This window comes from Macadamia integrifolia, unplaced genomic scaffold, assembly GCF_013358625.1.
Source record: "Macadamia integrifolia cultivar HAES 741 unplaced genomic scaffold, SCU_Mint_v3 scaffold39, whole genome shotgun sequence".
In the NCBI taxonomy this organism is placed as follows: domain Eukaryota; kingdom Viridiplantae; phylum Streptophyta; class Magnoliopsida; order Proteales; family Proteaceae; genus Macadamia; species Macadamia integrifolia.
The window spans coordinates 538,041-559,955 of record NW_024869937.1 but is presented as its reverse complement, the minus strand read 5'-3'; the positions used below and the strand labels follow the sequence as shown (position 1 = coordinate 559,955).

Sequence of the window (21,915 nt, the reverse complement as noted above, 5' to 3'; positions counted from 1 at the left end):
AAGCTATGACGAGGGATGTGGCCTTTGAACCATAGGACTTTGCACCAAAGGGCTGGCTGGGCTTTGGTCCTAACAAAGTTCCAGGCAGAGGAAGAGCTGAACGTCTTAGAAGGAGAAGGATTCCTAAGGATGGAGTCCTCCCTCTCTCTATGCCTGGGGGAGAGTGGGGTGAGAGGTCCAGATGCTGTTTAGAGGAGGAAGGGGAGAGAGGGCCCATCCATTATTAAGGAGGACGGAGGAGATTGGAGCCAGCCTATCCAACCCTGAGGAGTAAATAGTATTGGGACTGAGAAGATGGACGACTCCCAAAGGGTACTAGGGATCCAACCAAAGAGAAGTAGAGGCTCCATTCCCAATGGAATAGGAGATAACCTCTAGAGAAAAAGGCCTTAAGCGGAGAATGCCTCGCCAAACCCAAGAGGAGTCAAAGCCCGGGACAGTGGACCAAATGGAATTGGATTTTAGAAGGTAGGAGTAGACCCAAGAAACCTAGATACTACTCTTTTTGGAAGCAATTCTTTAGATGAGCTTAAGGATACCAGTTGCGTTCATGTCTTTCATGCGTTGAGGCCAAGACCTCCCTCGACTTTAGGGAGACAGATAGAACTCCAGCTGGATGGGCGAAGGAATTTGGTGGAGTCAGATCCTTTTCAAAGAAAAGAGCTGATAAGAGACTTAATAGCTTTGATGGTAGGGGTAGGGGGAGGGAGAGTAAAGATCCCAGACCAGTAGAGGTACTTGGATTGGAGCACAGATCTGGAGAGCTCAAGGCGACCCGCATAGGATGACAACTTGCTTTTCCACTGCTGAAGTCTTCCTCAAAAGGTCAAGAGTAGGGGTGCATGCAGTGATGGCAGAAAACCTAGAAGGAATGAGAGGGAGGCCAAGGTATTTGATGGGGAGGGTGCACTGGGTGAAACCGGTGATATGAAGAAGCCGGGCTTTCAGAGGTTCAGAGATCTCAGAGGTGAAGAGATGGGATATAAGAATATTAGTGCTAAGGCCTAAGAGGTTCTCGAAGAGGCGGAGGACATGATGGAGGAGATGGAGGTGGGATCAACTTTAGAGAAGATCATAAGATCATCCACGAAAGCAAGATGAGTAAGGGAAAGAGATTTACACTTGGGGGTGGGGGAGATGATGTGAAGATCAGTGGATGATTGGATGGATCTAGAGAGAACTTCAGGGCCAATGGAGAAGAGGAAGGGGGATAGGGGCAGCCCTGTCGGATTCCCACTGAGGAGGGGAAGTAGCCCGCTGTGTTGCCATTGACAAGAACAGAGAATTGGGGGGTGGAAATGCATGTGAAGATCCATCGGACAAACTTTGATGGAAAGGACATTTGGAGGAGAGTGTCACAGTTGAAATCCCAACGAATGGAATCAAAAGCCTTGTGGATATCAATTTTAAGGAGAGAAGCTGAGCCATGGGATTTACGCTTAAAGCCACGAACAATTTCATGGCACTAGATAATATTGTCAGCCATACTCCTAGAGATGAAGGCAGACTGGTTTTGACTGACAAGGGAGTCAATGACCTTCTGGATGTGGAGAGATAGGATTTTATCAATGAACTTATATCTCAAGTTACAAAGGGAGAAGGGTCTGAAGTCCTGCATGGAGGAGGCACCCTCAGACTTAGGGATAAGGCAAAGGGAGGTGTGATTTACACCACTGATTTGGCTGGGGTCGAAGAAGCTTCTAATTACTCGGATGAGGTCATCTTTGATGATGTCCCAACAAGAGGTGAAGAATCCCATATTGAATCCATCAAGCCCTGGGGCTTTGTTGGCCTTATGGGAGAGGACAATAGAGGTTATTTCTTTGTCAGAGGGGATGGATTGGTGGGAGGGGATGAGGAGCTCCGGAATGAATTTATTGATCAGAGATTGATGGGGGGGGGAGGAGGAGGGTGAGGGGGGGGGGAGAGGGGATTAAAGAGCTCAGAGAAGTAGGAAGAGGCCTCAGATTTGATCTCAGGAGAGCGAAGCACAGATCCATTTCTGCTAGAGAGGAAGGAGATGGAGTTGGTATTGGTCCGAGCTTTGACAAAGCGGTGGAAGAAGGCGGTGTTGGAGTCTCCAAGCTCCAGCCACTTGATACGAGATTTCTGCTCATGGAAACTTTCTTCCTGGGAGAGGAGGGAAAGCTCTAAGGAAAGGGACTTCTCTTCTTCAGCTAGGGAAGAATTTAGGGGATCAAGCTGAAGTCTAGATTGAATGGCTTCCAAACTAGACTTGCAGGAGGCGGTCCTGTTAGAAATATTTCCAAAGCATTGAGAGTTCTAGAGTTTAAGGGCAGCCTTGACATTTCTAAGCTTCCTGGAAAAGGAGATGAGTGGGGAGGAGAATGCATGCATAGGGATGCACCAAGCCTCACGCACCAGGGGAATGAAATCATTGTGAAGGGATCCCATGTTAAAGAATTTGAAGGGCTTGGGGCCAAAAGAGGTGGAAGGGTGGACAAGGAGAGATGGGGAAATGGTCAGAAATGTTGGGCAAATCAAAAGTTGCATGGGAGGTGGGGAAGAAGTCCAGCCACGCTCCATTAACAAGCACCCTGTCAAGCTTGCACGCCACACAGTCATTGCCACTGCGACGATTGTTCCAGGTGAACTTGGTACTGGACCAGCAGAGGTCATTCATGCCAATGTCCTCAAGACACTCGTTGAAGGCCTCAATGGAGGGGAGTTCAATGTGATCACCTTCAACTTTTTCATAACCAAATTTAACGACATTAAATTCACCCGCAAGGCCCCAGGGGGAGGAGTCAACAGACAGGGAGAGGGAACGAAGGTCATTCCAAAGGAGGAGCTTTGCAGATGCACGATTAAGGACATACACGATAGTAAGGAAGCATCTGTTGGCCCCCGAGGGATCAAAGATGGACAGATGGATATGTTGGGATGAGGCACCAAAAGGAGATAATAAGGTGAAGTGGGTCCCAAAGGATCCAAATTCTACCATTGGGGCAATTTGCATAATTGGCAAGGATAGACCAAGAAGGAGCAATGGAGGAGGCAATACGGGATGCATTTGGCTCAAGAACTCTAGTTTCTAGGAGACAACAAAGGGGGGCATTAGAGGATTTAATGAGGGATCGGATGGATGCATGTTTCGCCGAGGAGTTAAGCCCTCAGACATTCCAAGTGGACCAAGGGGTCATTTGGGAGGAGAGGATGGTGGGGTCAGTTGCTCCAAGGAGCGGGAGGAACGCCGTGGGCTTGTAGTAGAAGTTCTGTTGCACCGATGGTATTCACGGATAGGAGAAGGATGAGGAGAGCAAGTCTTTTGGTTTAAGGCCTGGGCAGAGGTGGCCAGGGGTCCCGGGTTAGCCTTTGAGGAGTTGGAAGTTTTCTGGTTTAAGGGGGGCGCTTGGATTTGATGGGGTTCAAAGGGGCTTTTAGGTGCTAGGTGGTTAGCAAACAAGGAGTAGGTAGAGGGCTAAGGCTATAAGTAGCATTGGGAAGCCCAAGGGGGCAACAGGAGGGGGCGAGGGGAGCTCACGAGGCCATCAAATTGGGCGGAGATGCAGCACAAAGATGGTCTTCAGCAGGGGCCAAGTGTTCATGAATGTAGATCAGAGGAATGGCTGCAGCAATGTGGTCTTCATCAGTGATAGAAGAGGTAGCAGCAAATGTGGAGAGCGAGGGATGCAGAGGCAGACCAGAGGGCGAGGTGGTGATGGCTTCTTGGATGGCAGCACGGATGACGATGGCTTGAGCAAGGGTGAGGGAAGCTTGCCTGTCATTGGCGGGGGCATCATTAGAGGCGAGGGGAGCTCGTGGGACGCTGGTGGAGCTTCAGGCATGGCGAGAGGAGCTCGCAAGACACTAGCGGGAGCAGCAATAGTGGTGAGGGGAGCTCACAAGTCGTTGGCGGCAGTAACAAGCGAGGTGAGGTCAATAACTTGAACGATCTCAGGCATAGTCATCACGGCGCCAAGGCGAACCAAGGCGGTGGAGGGTTGTCTAAGCGCTTAGGCGAGAAGGTGCCCGCCTTAAGGGGAATAAGTGTTTTTTTTATTTTCCCTATTTTCTAGCATTATTTAGTAAGCTATATATACCTTGTATCATAAAAAATTAAGATTAAGCAACATCGAGTCATTAAAAATCAACGTTTAGCCATATTAAATCATAAAAAAATTAACATTAGGACATATTAAGTTATAAAAAATCAACATTTAGACAAATGTTCTTGTTCTATAATAAGTTTGACTGGTCAAACAATTTTATTTTTACATGAGACTTTTTGTATTAGTTATAACATAAAATCAGTTTTCCAACAAGTCTAAGATTACTTAAATCTAAGTTGTAATGGCAAAGTTATGCTCCGGTCAAACTTATTTTCAAGTGTGCGAATGCTATTAAAATCGCCTGAATGAAAATAATTTTATGGATATCGAAACAAAAGATTATTTTACCAGACTTTAGGTTTTTAGCAATGCTTTAACATGATAGAATTTATAAAATTTTCATAATTGAGAAAAACCCCAACATTAAAAAGTTGAAAATCGCCCTTATAACCAAAATCTAGTTTTTGTTCTTGGACTAGTGGGTACTTTTTATCCTTTTGGAATTTGATTTTTAAACTATTTTTATTGGATTCAAATAGGGGGTATTTCCTTATTTATGAATAATATCTTAAGTGAATGAAATTTATTTAAATGATATTTGGCATAAATAAGAGACAAAGCCCAAGGCGACATGCAGTGCAACAAGGCGACTATCGCCTAGGCCCCAGGCAAACCGCCTAGATGCCTAAGCGATGCCTTGACAACTATGATCTTAGTAGCGAGATTAGCTCGCGGAATAAGGGAGAGGTTACCATCAGTGGTGAGGGAGGCTCGCAGGTCATTTGTGTTGCAGATGGTAGCTGCAAAGGATAGCGGGCATCGGGTAGGAAGGTGAAGGCTGTCGGGTGAAGGGGAAGGGGTTGGGGGTTCCGGGTTTAGGAGAGAAGGCTAAGGTGGGTAGAGGGGGCTAGCAGTTGAAGGGTTGGGCCAGAGGAGGGGGCCAAGTTTGGATGGGTCGATTCATAAGCCGAAATTGAATGGTGGGCCAAGGAAGGAGAAGAGGAGTGGTGAGCCAAGGATGGAGGAGGGTCCACGGTAATGGGTTGGGCTGGGTGGATGGAATCATGACAAAGGACATGGGCCGTGGGCTGCGGGCCGTGGCCTAAAAAGGGGGATGCCAAAAGAGGAAGAAAAAAGGGCCAAGGAGTTGTCAAAAGACGGCCCAACAAGAGTCAAGAGGGGCTTAGGGCCTAAAAGAGGGCTGGCACACATGGTTTGATGGAGAAAGGAAGGGGGAGGAGGTAAGAAGGTCAGTGGAAGAGGTAAGAGGTAAGAGGAGGGGGTGGCGAGAGGATGGCGGTGTCTAGTTTCTCAGTGGTTGTTGTGCCTCCATTACCAGAAGAACCAACAAACAAGGGATCAATAGCATGCAAAAAGGTTGGGTCACCCTTAGTATCAGACGAACTAGAACCAGATGAAGATGTGGAGACGTCTTCACTGTCAACGATATCTTCATTGTCAGAGGAAGAGGCTTCTAGGGAGTGGAGAGCTGAGAATTTGTTCGATCCAATGGTCAGGGGGAGAAGGACCACTGGATCAAGCAGTGGTTGTCTAGCGGTCTCTGGGGTCCTCTCGTCATCAGAGGCACCAGGGTCAGCCATGCGGCTATGACTGCGACGGTGACGGATTATGTTTTCCTTCTTTTCCAACGGCCGGAGACAGAAGGGATGATGTCTTCAATAGAGGCTTTCTGGACTTAGGAGGAATACATGCCCTTGAATGATGTCCAAAGGATTTGCAAGTGGTGCAGTGGGGCGGCAACTAGCCATATTGCACTGGCTGGACGAAAGAGTAACCATTTTCTTCGACAACAGTGATCTCAGATGGAGGAGGTTCGTTGGCCGGAATCAAGGTTCACGGTATTGGGTTTCGACCTCTGGGGAGACCGAAATTTCGTGGGAAACATGGGAAATTTTGAGAATATTGGGGAATTTTCCTGGTACGGTGGAAACTTAGGTTTCGACCCCAAAACAGTGTTTTTTTTTGTCTGATTTTTTGTGTACAACCTATTTTAAACATTTTTAACACATTCACATCATTAGTTTCATAAAAAAAACACATAAATTCTTACTTGTGTGGTGAACCAAAGCTTCGATAATCATTACGCTGACTTGTTGGCTTAAATTCTAAAACTTTACTACATAATGACAATAATCTAAACATAAGGCATAATCCAAATGATCCAAAATAGATAAAAATATTACATCATCGATAGTTATCTATCAACACTGAACAGTAGTGACTCAATTACTCAACACTCGAAAGTAGTGACTCAATTCCAAGTAGAGTGTCTAGGAGGTTCCATCCAAGTAGTGACTCACTACCCTCAAGGCATGCATGTTATCTTTTCTAACATTATTTAGTAAGCTATATATACCTTATATCATAAAAAATTAACATTAAGCCACATCAAGTCATTAAAATCAACATTTAGCCACATCAAATCATAAAAATCAACATTAAGTCACATTAAGTTATAAATAATCAACATTTAAAGCAATTCTCTTGTTCTATAATAAGTTTGACTGGTCAAATGATTTTTATTTTTATATAAGACTTTTTGTATTAGGTATAACATAAAACCAGCTTTCCAACAAGTCTAATATTACTTAAATTTGAGTTGTAATGACATAGTTATGCTCTGGTCAAACTTATTTTAAAGTGCGGGAATGCTGTTAAAGTCGCCTGAATGAAAATAATTTTAGGGATATCAAAACAAAAGATTATCTTACTGGACTTTTGGTTTTTAGCAATGTTTTAACATTATAGGATTTATAAAATTTTCATAATTGAGAAAAACCCCAGCAGTTAAAAGTTGAAAATCGCCCCTATAACCAAAATCCAGTTTTTGTTCTTGGACTGGGGGGTTGACTTTTTATCCTTTAGGAATTTGATTTTTAAACTATTTTTATTGGATTCAAATAGGAGGTATTTCCTTATTTATGAATAATATCTTAAGTAAATGAAAACATTTACTTACATGATATTTGGCATAAATAAGTGCCAAAAAATGAAAATCTTCACTGTTTCCCCAAGTTTTCCAAACTTGGGAGAAAAAATGCACAAGAGAAGGTCGAAATTTCCCATGTTTCGGTCGAAACATGGGAATTTTGGTCGAAACCTGTCGAAAGCAGGTCGAAATAGGAGATTTTTTAAAATCCCCTATGGTTTCGTTTCGACGTGTTGATACCTGCGAAACAAGTGAAATTTTGCATGTTTCGCTCAAGTTTACGAACCATGGCCGGAATATCGGCACAGATTCGAGCGAAGCCAAGCCTATCCATTATTTTGGTTCGATAGTCTGAGAAGAGAGGCTTCCAGATAACAGAACCAATAATACTAAGACCCTTTTCTCCTCAATAGAGCAGAGGCAAATTGGGAAGGGTAATCCAAATGGGTGCCGACTTGAAGTCAACTTCGCTGAGGTTGGAGAGGAGGTCCCTTTTTCTAAGGAAGTTCGCCTTGTTACCAACTCGCCAAGGGCCATTTTCGAGAGCTCAGATCACATCGGCTTCAAGGGAGAAGTTGAAGATAAATATTCCATTGTTGAGCATGAAGGATTGGATTTGCCCAAGATGCCTCCATTGCTTAGAGAGAGAGAGGCTTGGATGATGCCAAACGGGGGTCTGGTACCCGTAAAGTGACCAACAATACAGAGCTTCTGTTTAGAGATATCTGGTTCGAGAAGACCCAAGGGACAGAACCCAACTTTTTTGTCATTGATCAAGGTAGGAGGAACAAACACAAGCGGGAGGCCAATTCTAGAGGGGAGGGAAGGAGGGCAGGCAGTGGAGGTGATACGGATCCGAATTCCAAGGACTGAAATTGGATCGTTTAGGGCCCAGTTGGACACTCAATAAACAATGACAATAACCAAAAGTAGGTTTGGATTGAACTAAAACTTCAACTAAATGGCAGTTTTGTAAATAACTTAAAGTTCTAACGAAGAATGGCAATTTTGTAATTAATGGGACTCACCGTAGGAATAACAAGTGAAGGAATAAATCGTTTCATAGAGACAAGGGTATTCTTGGAAGGGTAAACAACATAGTGGCAAGATGTAATTAATAAGAAAAGCAAGGATAAACTGAAAGTTAGGGGTAAAGATATTAATTAAATTGAATAAAGGAGAACACCATGGGTCGTCTTCAACCACTTGATACCCAAAACCAGAAAACAGCGGCAAGGGAGGACTAGCGAGAGAGAAAGCTCATTCCCTAGGCCACTGTTTGATTGAAGATTTCAGATGGAGGGTCGCTTCGATCAAGACTGCTAAACCCATAGTTATTGGTTCCAGCAACCAGGAATCTGAGGACTAGAGGCTGCTGAAACAATAATGGCTGAAGAAACTCAGAATCGTTTAGCTGCAGATCTGGGTTTGATTTCTCAAAGCAGGAAAATCCGTTGGAAACGATGCCTTCAGATTAGAATCATCTGCAGAGGAGGATCTTATACCTGAGAGACCAAACCCTTCAAAGTAGAGATGAGGGCATCGAAACACTTCATCCAGTTCTGCTGTACTGCAAGTTGCAGGAAACGAAACAGAAAAGGCAAGAGGAGAGGTTGGAAGAGAAGAAGGAAGGGAAGGGGGTTCAGTACCTTCCTTGCTGGACTGTTAAGATCGCAGGAACAGAGAACCAGAAAAGAAGTAAGAACAAGGAGAAAGAAAGACAGGAGAAGAGAGATCGCAGGGAAGAAGAAGAAAAGGGGGCAGGGAGGGTAATTGCACAGAGATTAGGGAGGGAAAGAGAGGACGCAGGGAAGAGAAGGGGGGTGAAGAGAAGAAATCTCACAGAAGGGAGGGGGGGGAGGAAGACCACGATTCATTCTTCATTAATCAACCAATTCTTCCCTTGAATTACATGTCTAATTTATAATAAAATAAAAAAACTTTCTGATTGAAGTCAAAGACTAAGATAGAAATAAAATCTCCTAAACCTAGGCTAACAAAATTAGAAGAAAATAAGGACTCAAATAGGAAACAAGTACTCTCAAATAAAACAAAATCCTTGAATATCCTAATAATCTTGAACCCAAGTCAGTGACTTTGATCCCAAATTGGATTTGGTTTTGGGTCTGGATTCAGGACCGGGTTTGGGTCGATCCATCGTACCGCTCCTACATCAAGAGGCCCAAGATTTAGTTTGAGAGGCGGAGGGAGGAGAGGGAGAGGAGGGAGGGGAGGAAGAGAGAGAGGATAGAATTGACTGTAGAGGAATGAGCGGAGGGTTAAGTGAGTCAGGGGGTCGTCGGGGAAGGGGGAACATGGGGGATTAGGATTAGGCCATGGGAGGGGAAAGGTACACCAGGCTACCGTCTCGTCCCACAAATATTATTGGTATCCTAATTCATAGAATGAAATTATTATAGCTGATTTAGGAGTTGCACCGATCTACAATGAGCTTCGAGAAAGTCGTTTGAGATGGTATGGCCATGTTCAGTTGAGGCCCTGGGACGCTCCAATAAGGAAGAGTGACATGATTCTGAATTTCTGATTGATGGAGCTAAAAGAGCTAGGGGCAGACCTAAAATGACCATAGGAGTAGCTGTGAGGAATGGCATGCATAGTTTGGGTCTTGTACCAAATATGACCGTAGATAGAGCCTATTAGAAAGCAAGGATCCATGTAGTCAATCCCATTTAGCTAAGATTCCCCCGGCTTCCTGGGTTGTTCTCTTACCTCTTACTTTAATCTTTCACCTGTCATTTTTTTTCATCTTGCATTCTTCATTTATTTGTCTATTTACTTATTCTTTTTTCACCCTCCTTTTCTTTTTGGACCCCAGATTTTACATACTTTGTTCGGTCTTGATGCATGTAGCCGACTCCATTAAGTTGGGATAAGGCTGAGTCTGTTGTTGTTGTTGTCTATTTGGCATGTAATAGCAATGGATCCTCTTGAAAGATTCTTTTTTAGTGTTTGTAATGCGGGACCAATGGGTCCCAAAGACCCAACTTGGATGGCTGTGGGTCCACTTAAACAAATAGCACAAATATCATAATGAATGGCAGTTTTGCAATATACCAGAACTCTCAAAGGGTTAATAGCAACTAAAGAAGCAAAGGGATTTGTAGGGAGTTACCATTGGTTGCTTAGGGACAAATTAGGAATAGCAAACAACTTAATGGCAGAGTGTAATAAGGAGGGAAAGTAGGGGCAACAATATGGAGGTAAAACAAAAGGAGGACTTTTACACAAAAGACAAAGACATAAAAGACTTCTTGAATCCCTAATTTAGAAGAAGAGAGCGTATTGTATGAATGGGGAGGGTATTCTTGGAATGGAAGGGAAAGAAGGGACAACACATAATTAGAATAGAAGGGTGGCGGTAAATCTGAAAAAATAACTAAAAGAGGACCTAAAAACAAAAACCGTGCGGTTCTCTTCAGCCTAGCCTGAAGCGAAAGCGCAGAGAACACATTTAGGGTTCATGCACAATTTCTTCCTCACCATTAATCTGTTCCTTATGAAGTTCCAGGCGATGGAAGTTGCTCCAAAACCCTACCGTACGCACGTTCTAATGGTTCCAGTGTTCAGCACCCAAGGGAGATATAATCCTTTGAAACCAGATCTGGGTGGTACCCAACTTAATGTTGTTGGCTACATGGATCTGTGCAAAACAAAGAGGAGATATGAGAGTAAAAGAAATGAAAGCATAAGGGAAATTTGAGTAGAAGGAAAGAGCACAATAGCAGCATGTCAGGAAAATCTCAGCTACATGGCGTCGGCTACATGGGTCCTTGCCCTTTAGTCGGCTTTATTAGAGGTCATATTTGGGACAAAACCTAGACTATGCATGTCATTTCTCACAACTTCTTCTCTGGTCATTTTAGATCTACCCCTAGTCCTTTTGGCTCCTTCAATCGGAATTAGATTACTCTTTACTGGGGCATCCCTAGGCCTCCATTGAACATGGCCATACCACCCCAAACGACTTTTTTGGAGCTTATCATTGATTGGTGAAACTCTCAAATCGGCTCTAATACTATCATTCCCTATCCTTCTAGGGTACAAAACCAAACATCCAGAGAAATGTGCAGATTTCTACTGAAATTTGGTGGTTTTGCAAAGGGTCGAAACCAATTTCTTGAACCTTGGGTACCAGTACAATTAGAGGAAAAACATGTGGGTTAATAGGGTAACCTTATAGGATTTTCTTATGTCCTATTAAAATACTGGGTAGGATCATGGACTTTAACTCATCTAACAAGTACTCTTCTTATTAAAATGAAAAAAGATATTCTTTAGTCTGATGAACAATTCCAAAAACATCACGGAAATATAATATTTGTTCAATTTTATTTTATGCAGCTCTCCTTTCAATCAATATAATGTTGTGAATTATTTATTCTTTTATCAAACATGCAATTCCAAGAATCTGCAAGAGAAAATGTCAATAGCATTCATTTGGATGTTCCTTTTTATTGGGGGTATTGGGGGGGGGGGGTGGGCGCTCTTTACTTTTAATTAAGGTTGTATCATGCAGGCTTTCAAATCAGCATTACAAATGATTTACAAAGAGGCTGTCCAACATCTAACTTTTCTGCTAATCTTTTGTTCAGCAAAATAAACAGATTTTGATTGATGCTGTTGTCCATGCTGTAAACGAGGACTATGTTGAGATGGCAAACGATTTCACCAGGCTGGGCTTCCTTGCTAGTGGGACTGATGTTTTGCCTATTATCCCAGCATTGGAAGCAATATGGCAAAATTCATCTGGAAAGGGGTTATCCGATTTTAATTTTAGAAGTGTTACTGGTACACTCCATGTTTTGTGTTCTTATTCTATAAGATAAATTTGCTCTTGCTCCAGCATTCTTTTCAAAATTGTTCTAGTTCTTATGCTGAACTCATGCACCTAAATTTCTGATTTTTTGGGATAAAATATATATTATAGGTCCTCATTAACAAACCTAAAATAGTTAATTCCCAATAACAGAAATGAAAATATCTGATGTACTAACTTATATATCTTTTTTGGATGAATAATTAAATTAAATATAAGGGAAAAATTGAGGGGAGGGATATACAAAGTTAGAGGCGGGGGGGGGGACGCCAACGTAGACAGAGGGAGACCCCAAGAAACAACAATAAGCCTATTCCTTAGGGAATCAACAACCGATCTAAGGCGGAGGGAACCGAGTTTAGAGGAGACGTCAAAGTAGATGGCCTTCCAAATTTTATCAAAAGATCTAGAGTTGGAGGTCCATCTATGGAGGTTGCGCTCCATCCAAATATGATTGATAGCAACCCCAAAGACTAATTTCCCAATAGTGTCAATTTCTAGAGAAAGATATATCAATCCATACCCACTCTCTCAGAAGGGGGAGGGGCCTTCTTCGGGTAGGCCAACATTTGGAGAGGACAAACTTCCAGATGCGAGAGGAGAAAGGGCAATCGAAGAAGAGGTGATTGTTCTCATCTTGGCCATTCCAGCAAAGACAACAGGTAATGGAGATAGGAATATGGTGGTAAATAAGGCTTGGGTGGGGGGTGGGGGGTGGGGGGGGCAGTTGGAAAGGCCCTACAACCAGTGAAGCTGTGGCGAGGGATGTGGGCTCCGAACTAAACAACTTTGTGCTAGGGAACTGCTTGAGATTTAAAACTAACCGCAAGCGTAGGATCATCGTAGCTACGGGTCGAACACAAGGTAGCCACTTTATTTTTGGCTTCTTCTAGTAATGTGAAAGTGTACGGGTTGATGATTGTGATCAACTTCTAACTACCGCCCTAAAACACATACATCTAAAAGGACGTCCTAACCAACACAACTAGGGAAATTGGAATTGCAATTGAAATTAACAACCTAACCATTCATATCTAACCCTAACCATTAATCATCTAGAAATTTAAATACTCAAAGCAAATAAGTAAAAAGCAATAAAGAAAAGGAAAAGAAAAGGCTGAAATAAAATAAAAGGGGAAAAAAGCTAGAGAGAGGCACACAAGTAGGTATCTCTACTTAGCCCGAGGGATGCATTGCCAATAGTACGAGCTTCTCTACTTGACAAGAGAGTACTCTTACAAGGGCTTATCTACTTACCTTTAGGGAAAGGGAAGCAATATAAATAATAAAAATAAAAAAAGCCAAAACATCATCTAGCCAAGGACTGTGGGGGAAAGGGAAAGCATCAAAGTAAAGCTGAATATTAAAATCCTAAATTAAGAATGATGGGTAGCAAGAAGAGGGAACGAGAAGGGGGGATTAGAAGACTAATGTAGAAGCCTCTTGGACATAAGGGAGAGAGGAGGACGCCCTAAGGGTGGATCCTCTTGGACAATTTTGTGTGATGAGGTGGAGGGTAGGAATTAAGAGAAAAAAGGAGAGAAAATACGGGAGAAAAGGAAAGAAAAAGATTTGATTGGAGGGTTTCCAGTTTGGTCTAGATTGGGAGAGATAGTGAGATAAAATAGGAAGGATTTTATTCCCCTTTTTTTTTCTTTTTTTTTTTCCTTTCTTGCGTTACCTCTCTTGGACGATTTCCTTGATTTGGACAATCTTCTAATTTTTGTGGAAATTCCTTCCATGCCCTCGATCTTTAAGTAAGTGGAAAGTAGGAGAGAAGATCTTTAATAGATCTCCAAAAAAGTAGGAGATATAGTGTTCAGCGCCCAAGGAGAGAGAGTGGCGCCCCAAGGTGGGTCTCTCCTTATTTGTTGGAATCTGGACTCTCTTATACCCCTAGGACAACTGCAAAAGGGTTGGGCCTACATCTTGGTTCTGTTCTGGTCCATTATTCTTTTTTTGGCCCGAAAAGAATAATCACGTGTACGGGTGCCAAAACGAATGTGTACTTTTAACACAACACATCCATCTTGCTTAGAATTTCATCCTCTTTGCGGCCATGAAAAGAAACGGGACATCTTTATGTGTAAATTTGGAGATATGGCGCTTGATAGTCTAGAAGGCCTTTTAAATATAAAATCTGAAAAAGAAAGAGAAACCCAAGGTAGCTCCATTCTAAGTATGTAAAAATGCATACTTTACTACCTAAGATTTCACACATAAATGTGCTTATCAGGAACAGAGGGGAATGAAGAGCGGACAAGGTTCCAGGCCGAGGCAGAGGAGAAGCTACCCGAGGAGGAGGAGGGGGACCAAATGGTATGGTCAACCCCAGAGGAAAGGGATAGGGAGAGGAGAGACTGCCAGCTGGAATTTAGAGAGGGGATATTAGGAGGGGGGACTAAGAGCCAAAGGAGATGATCAAGGAGAGTATAGAAGACCGAGGCAGAGCGGAGGAATAAACTGATCTATTGCCTACAATCAGGGAATCTGCCAGATGCCAGTTATCAAGCCAAAAGGAGGTCCTAGGCTCCCAGCTCCATTGCCAATGGTGGAATTGAATGGCAGTTAGGGCAAAGGGCCTAGCATGGAGGATCTTGCGCCAAACCCAAGAGGAATTAGGGTTAGTGGTGGTAGTCCAAAGAGAGTCTTTGCGGAGGAGAGGAGAGAAGAGCAGATATAGCTGACCTAGATGTTGGGCTGTTTGGAAACCAGTTTCCGGATCAGCTTAAGGGTGGTAGCAAAGTTTTTGTCCTTGATTGTTCTTAAGCCAAGGCTTTCTTCCAACTTAGGAAGGCAAACAAAGGACCAGAAGTGGGTGGACGAAGCACTCAAGTACTTTTATTCCCAAAAGACCATTAGTGATCGACACGCTAAGTGGATCTCTTATTTGCAGGAATATGTGTTTGCTTTTACATACAAGGCTGAAAAAGAGAATCAAGTGGCTGATGCGCTTAGTCAGAAGGTGCTAATGATGAGTATCTTCACCGTACAAAGCATAGGGGTGGAACATATCAAAGATGAGTATGCTAATGATGTTGATGTTTCGGAAGTGTTCAGAAAATTACAAGGAGGTCGAGATGACAAGTACTCCATTTATGAATGGTATTTATTTAAGGGCACACGTCTTTGTATTTCAAATACCTCTTTGAGGCACCACTTGGTTCAAGAGCTACATGAAGGAGGAATGGGTGGACACTTTGGCGAGGACAAGACTTATTCTATAATGGTGGATTTGTACTATTAGCCTCAATTGCAAAAAAATGTTCACAACGTCATCCAACAATGCCGTACTTGTCAACTTGCTAAAGGAGAAATGAAAAATGCGGGTTTGTACACTATACCACCTACACAGGATAGGCATGACTCTATATTTGTTGTTGTGGATCGTTTCTCCAAGATGACACTTTATTCTGTGCAGGAAGACACTTGATGCAAGTCACCTAGCCAAGCTCTTATTCAAAGAGATAGTGCGCATACATGGTTTGCCAAAGTCAATTGTCTCTGATAGGGATGCCAAATTCATGAGTTATTTCTGGAAGACCTTATGGCTGAAAACTAACACTAAGTTAAAGTTTTCTACGGCATCCAACCCTTAGACGGTCAGACGAAAGTAGTGAATAGAAGCCTTGGCAACTTGCTCCGTTGCCTAGTTCGTGATCATGAGAAGACTTGGCCTTCTATTCTTGACATAGCTGAATTTGCAAATAACAATTCTATCAACCGTACCACCGCTTATACACCATTTGTGATTGTTCTTGGTTTGCAACTGCAACGACCGGTTGACATGGTACCATTGCCACCTCATGCCCATGTTAGTGTTGAAGCGGATGAGTTCCTTAGGCATATCATAGAGGTACACGCTGATGTTCGCTGTCGCATAGCTATTAGTAATGATGGATATGAGGCAAATGCTAACCGACATCGCCGATACATGGAGTTCTAGCCTGGTGATATGGTTATGGTTCTAATTCCACCTGAACGTTTTCCTCCCGGTACTGTGCACAAGCTCCATCCTCGGAATATGGGTCCTTACAAAATCGTGAAGCGTATTGGTCCCAATGCCTACATGTTGGATTTACCTCATACTCTAAATATTAACAATGCCTTCAACGTTGTTGATCTTACACTCTATATGGGCCATCATTCTGATAATGGAGATAAGGAGCATGCATTGCTACTTCCCCAATTTGTGACCCCTACGAATGATATTATTGAAGATGTTCTTGACAACAAGTTCACTACTGTTCGTGGTGGTAAGGGTTACTACTCATTCTTGGTCAAGTGGAAAGGACAACCTCAGAAAGATTGCACTTGGATCCATGCCGATGATTTTCCGCATCTTGATACGGATCTCTATGAGCGCTACATGTCCTTCATCCATTATTCGGAGATGAATGATTTTAAGAGGGGGAGTTGATGTAGATCTACATCATGGGCTGAGCTATCGCAGGAGGAAAGCCCAGCCCAAGTAGAGCCATCGAACCATCTTATGGATGAGTTCGACCTTTAGTTCATAAAGGCCCATCGGCTAATATAGATGGGCCCATCGGTCCTTATTTAATAAAGGCCCATCGGCCCATAATAGGGAGCTTAATTAGCTATTACTTGTTCCCTAAGTTAGTAGTTAGAACTAGTTTCTGATTTGTCTTAAATTCCTAAGTGGAGTCCAAACCTAATTTGAGCTTGACTGCTATTATTGTAACTTCAGCCCTCTATTTAAAGAGAGCTACTGTTGACAGAAAATCAGACTTGAATGAATAAAGATTATTGTAGTTAATTGCTTCTAAAACAGCCGAGATAGCTGTGGGTAAGATGCCCAGGCTAAGATAGCCATTCCCACCCACATCTCTCTTGATTACTTTCCTCATTCTCTGCCTTTATTTTCTGTTCATTATTATTGTTTACTGTGAGATAAGAGTGAGTGAAATATTCTGATTCGTTCAAGGCATAAAACCAGAATCGATTCAGTTGAAGGTTAGGGTTCTTGAAGTCCATCGTTCTCCATTAGCTTCCAATTCTGAGTTCTGATCAGTAAGCCCTTTTGGGGTTTTGTTCTACCTTCCAAGAGGACCACTTTATCCACACTTGGAGGCCAGTTGAAGTGATCTGCTGCTGTTCTTGAAGAAACCTCTATTCTCTCTATTTAAAGATATGAAATCAACTTAGGGTAGAAATTTCATGCATGTAAGATGACCATTTGCATTTTTTTCCCTTACTGGAACCCATGACCTCCCCTCCACCTCCGCCGGCTTCTGCCGTCAGCATTCCCTCCCCCCCTGTGCCTCCTTCCCCTTCTAACCATACTATCTCCCCTCCTCCTGACAGTCGCCCTGTACACAGGTCGTTTCTTCCTCTCTACCTTCTTCCTCCTCCCCGCCTCCCGTCTCTGGCCACTCTCTCTACTTCCCTCCTCCCTCCTCCCTCCTCCCTTAACTCTATCCCCATCTGTGTTTGCCCCCTGGGCTTCTTGAACTAGAAATCTGCAAGTGGAAGAACTGCATTGTGGGTTCCTTCCTTGGCAGCCGGCAACCTTTCACTGTTTTCAAGTCCTCCCTCCATAACCAATGGAAACCCTCGTGCCTGCTTTCCACCATCATGCTTGACAATGGCACCTTCCATTTCAACTTCTCTTCCCCTGCTGACAAGTCGGTTGCTATTGATGGTGGTCCCTGGTATGTAGGGAAAAAACCTATTTTCTTGGGGCAGTGGGATGAGCTTACTTCCTTTCACCTTGCGGAACTATCTTTTATCCCTCTCTGGATTTCCCTCCCTAACCTCCCACTCCACTTCTGCTTTGTTAAGGGGCTCAGCCTCATAAGTTCTATCATTGGCAAGCCATTATACTCCGATAAGAGAACCAAAACAATGGATCGTCTTTCCTTCGCCCGCATATGCATTGAGGTCTCGGCTGATCGGATTCTACCCTCACCGTCCTTGAAGGAGATGACCATTCTTTTGAACAAGACATAATTTATGACTGGATCCCCCCAGGTGCTCCACATGCAATTGCTTCGGACATTCTACCATGCTTTGCAGAAAAAAACGAAAAAAAATAAATACTTTGCACTAAAATATGAGGTGAACAGCTGCCTTAGGTCTGTTTGGCTGAATTACTTAATTTCTAAAATTAATTTTGAAAACTACTTTTGAAAACATAATACTATTTAAACTTTAATTCCCTTTAATAAACCCCACCAAATACTGACTTATTAATTTGGATTTGGTCAGCATTATGACCTCTAAATGTTGGGTAAGTACAAGGCTTAGGGGTGTAGGGATGTGGGCCCCACAAAGAAAATCAGATTTTCTTGCATTCTGCCAGGGGAACTGGCTGGCCGGTTGACAGTAGGGTATCCCACCGGTTTTCCCATTTTTAACTCATTTGCTGTCCTAACTTTTGGGTTCTTGAGTCCACCCAGTGTAGGACTGGTTTCACTCATATTTGGCTATTTTATGCTCCTTCTTTGGCCAAGAAATCAGCCAAATTCCCTCTCTCCTACTACTGTACATATGGATCCATAACAAAACCACCTACTTTCTTATGCCAACTGGGCTATGACACTGGGGTCAGCTGCTTCTAGTTTAGGCTGTTACACACTAGCTGGAGATAGAGAAAGCACCAAAAAATCATAAAAGGCTAAAAAAATCCAAAAATCAATAAAGGGTGAAAACTCTGAGAAATCGATTTTGGGGATTGCTTTGGAACAGTGACCTAAACAACAAAAATAAAATTATTGTAACAGTATGAGGTTATCACTCTTAAGGCATTCTTCCATAAAACTATACAAACAACAAAAAATAAAATCAACATCTAGAAAATTGATGTACTTAGTACTGAAGTTCTCACAAACTCACATGTGCTCCGATTGTGCTCACAACTAGAAGATGAGCAGCAAAAACCTAGTAAGTGTATTGCAATATTTGTAAGATTAGGGGCAGAACTTCCATGGCTTCCACCAAACAACTATAATTATATATGAGAAAACTATAGATTAAATAAAAATCAACATACAGACAACAAAAATATATAATTTTTTTTTTTAGATGGGCATTGTAGAAAGGATAGAATATGACCCTAATCGTTCTTCTACATACTAGCGTTTAATAAATATACCAATTGTAATATATGTATGTATAAGATTAGCATAAACGTTTCCTGTTTATAGATATCAAGCTTTCACTTAATCAGTAATATAATACGATGAACTCATTGAGTATTTGGTAGTAGACATGAAATGAATTGAAAAAAAAGGAAATAGTAGATATGTTGCTCAACTTGAGTTTCTCATGTGCCACTGCCACATAACTTTTCTGGCTATACTGCTGAGTTATTGGACAAGATTTTCTTTTTCCTGTTGTATAAATTAGTATACTCCCCAGATGTCCTAGATTTAACTTTTGAAATCAATGATGTGGAGGCTGTACTTGCTGCAGGAAAATTCAATCAGTTGGTTTACCAGTATCCAATACGTATCCCCGAGAGGTTTTCTCTTGTTATTCGTTCTTTATTGACTCAAGAAGGCATCTGTTTCACGTTGAAGCCAGATTTTAAATTTCTTGAGGTGAGGATGGATCTTTACTGTTTCATTTTTCTTTTTTTCCCCCTGGAGACCATTGAAAATCTTGATCTCAAATTTGAAGTTCTGTAGTATGGAAGAGGATATGTTATGGTTTTTTACTAGTTTGCAAAAAATAAATATTATTCTCTGATACATAATAATGTATTTTAGAAATTCAGTGAGGTTATATTAAGTAGATGCCTCTTAACCCCTCCCAATAATAAAATAAAAAAAAAGAGAAAAAAAAGGAAGCCAACCATCCAAGCATTCTCCCGTTTGGTTCGAAAATAAGCTCTGTAGTTTTATTTTCACCATACAGGTCACTTTGTACCTCAAAACAATTTATCGCCAATTGTCACTGCTTCTGTTTATTATACGGGTGCCAAAGGAGGGGGGGGGGAGCAGAGGGAGCTGCGTAGATGTATTTTGCTTGGGGTTTCAGCTCAGGCACCAATTGTTAGTGTATGATGTAAGGATTTGTATATTTTTATGCAACTTTTTTTGGGTAGAATTATATAAGGAATTTAAAAAATCAAAAGATTCCAATTTCCCTTATGTTGTAATAATGGGTTTTAGGAAAAGTGTCAGTTACCAAACGGACCCTAAGGGGTTTAATAGTCTTTGTAATTTTTTAGAACCTTCTCTCCATTGTTATAAATAAAGAGGGCTGATGTCATATTAAACACAAGTTATTACCCCATTCAACATGGTATCAGAGCCTTAGGATCCAAAACCCTAAGGGCTCTCTCTCTTCTCCATCTCTTTGCCTTTTTCTCATTTCTTTCTCTCTCTCCCCCAACACCTCTATCTCTCTTCATCCGCTTCTCTCTCGTGGTGGGAGCTTCTTAAACCACCAAGAGGGTTTCTAGCCTCCTCCCATCCTTCCCTTGGGCTCTCAGACTCTCTTTTACAATGATCTAAGAGACCCAAAACATTTTTTTCATCACTTTTTCAGGGTTTTCTCCCTGAGAACGTTTTTTTATTATTGGGATGCTTTTTTCCCGCTCAATGCTCTGATCGTCTTGATGTTTATTGCGATTGGTGCCTCTTATCCTTATGGTGGTATGTAGCGACCACTTTTTTGTTTGAAGTCTCTATTCTAGAGCTATCCCCAAAATCCTGTTCTAAGGGTTTTACCCTTTATCGATTTTTGGGTTTTCTAGCTTTTTCTGATTATTTTGGTGCTTTCTCTATCTCCGGCTGGTGTCTTCTATTTGCACAGCCCCCTTGAGTAGCAACCATGTCTACCATCTCTTCTGCTTTCATTGGTAGAAACACCACAGATCTTCCTAGTTTTCCTCCTTGTGCTATCAAACTTGATGGCATAAACTACCTTATGCGGTCTCGGTTTGAGATGCATGTTCCTCCCCAGTACTGGAGCGACGTAATTCTCATTGTTGCCTTTCTTATCAATCGAGTGCCTTCTTGGGTCCATGCCTTCCGCTCCCCTCTGGATCTTCTCCAAGGTTCTACTGCTTTTCTTGTTCCTCCCAAGGTATTCGGTAGTGTTTTCTATGCTCGCGATCATCATCCTCATGGAAAGTTTGATCCTCGTGGTCTCCGATGCATTTTTCTGGGGTATGCTCCGACTCATAAAGGCTATCGGAGTTTTCATCCTATTTCGTGTTGGTTTGTGACTATGGATGTTGTCTTTCACGAATCTACGTCATACTACACTGCGACACCTATGTGCCGCCGTCTCTTAAAATTGTTATCCCTGTTAGTATCCCATTTTAGGGGAAGAGTGACCCTCCTACTCCTACTGCGCCATGGCCAGAGATCTGTGTGTATAGTCGTAGAGAGTAGACTCAGACCACTACACATCCAGCATCTACCTTACCATGCCAATCGTCTCCTCTCAAGCTTGATCTTATCTCGTTGGGCCCTGGTAATTCTCCTCCTTCTGTTTATCAGTCTTTTGAGTTGACTATTGCTGTTCGTAAAGGCATTAGGTCTTGTATTTTACATTCTATTGCTAAAATTGTTTCTTATGACTCACTCTCTCCTTCCTAATATAGTTTTATGTCTTCTTTTTCCTCTGTGCCCATTCCTCATACCTGACAAGAAGCAAGTGCAGACTCAAAATGGCAGGCAGGTATGATTGAAGAGATGCAGGCTCTGAAGAAGAATGACACATGGGATCTGGTGTGTCTTCCCTCACAAAAGAAGACATTTGGGTGCAAATGGGTCTTCACAGGAAAACAGAAGGCTGATGGTACAATGGATCGGTACAAGGCCAGACTTGTTGCCAAAGGCTTCACACAGACTTATAGGGTTGACTACCAGAAGACTTTTGCTCCAGTTGCTAAGATGAGCACAATTCGTGTTATCTTGGCTTGTGCCGCCAACTTAGATTGGGATCTCCAGCAGTTAGATGTGAAGAATGCCTTCCTTCATGGCGAACATGAGGAGGAAGTGTAAATGGACATTCCTTCTGGGTTCACTTGCTCCAAAACCCAAGGGAAGGTATGCAAGCTAAAGCATGCTCTGTAT

At 42.5% G+C, this 21,915-nt stretch overlaps 1 protein-coding gene across 1 annotated transcript in view; it reads left to right on the top strand.

Moving 5' to 3' along the window:
• LOC122068434 (protein ACTIVITY OF BC1 COMPLEX KINASE 1, chloroplastic-like) overlaps positions 1-19,527 on the top strand; it is a 66,978-nt gene extending 47,451 nt beyond the window's left edge. The window contains 2 exon segments of the mRNA XM_042632289.1: positions 11,637-11,832; positions 19,298-19,527. Of these exon segments, the coding sequence (XP_042488223.1) occupies positions 11,637-11,832; positions 19,298-19,512 (411 nt within the window). The 3' untranslated portion in view covers positions 19,513-19,527.
• Positions 19,528-21,915: the final 2,388 nt, after the last annotated feature.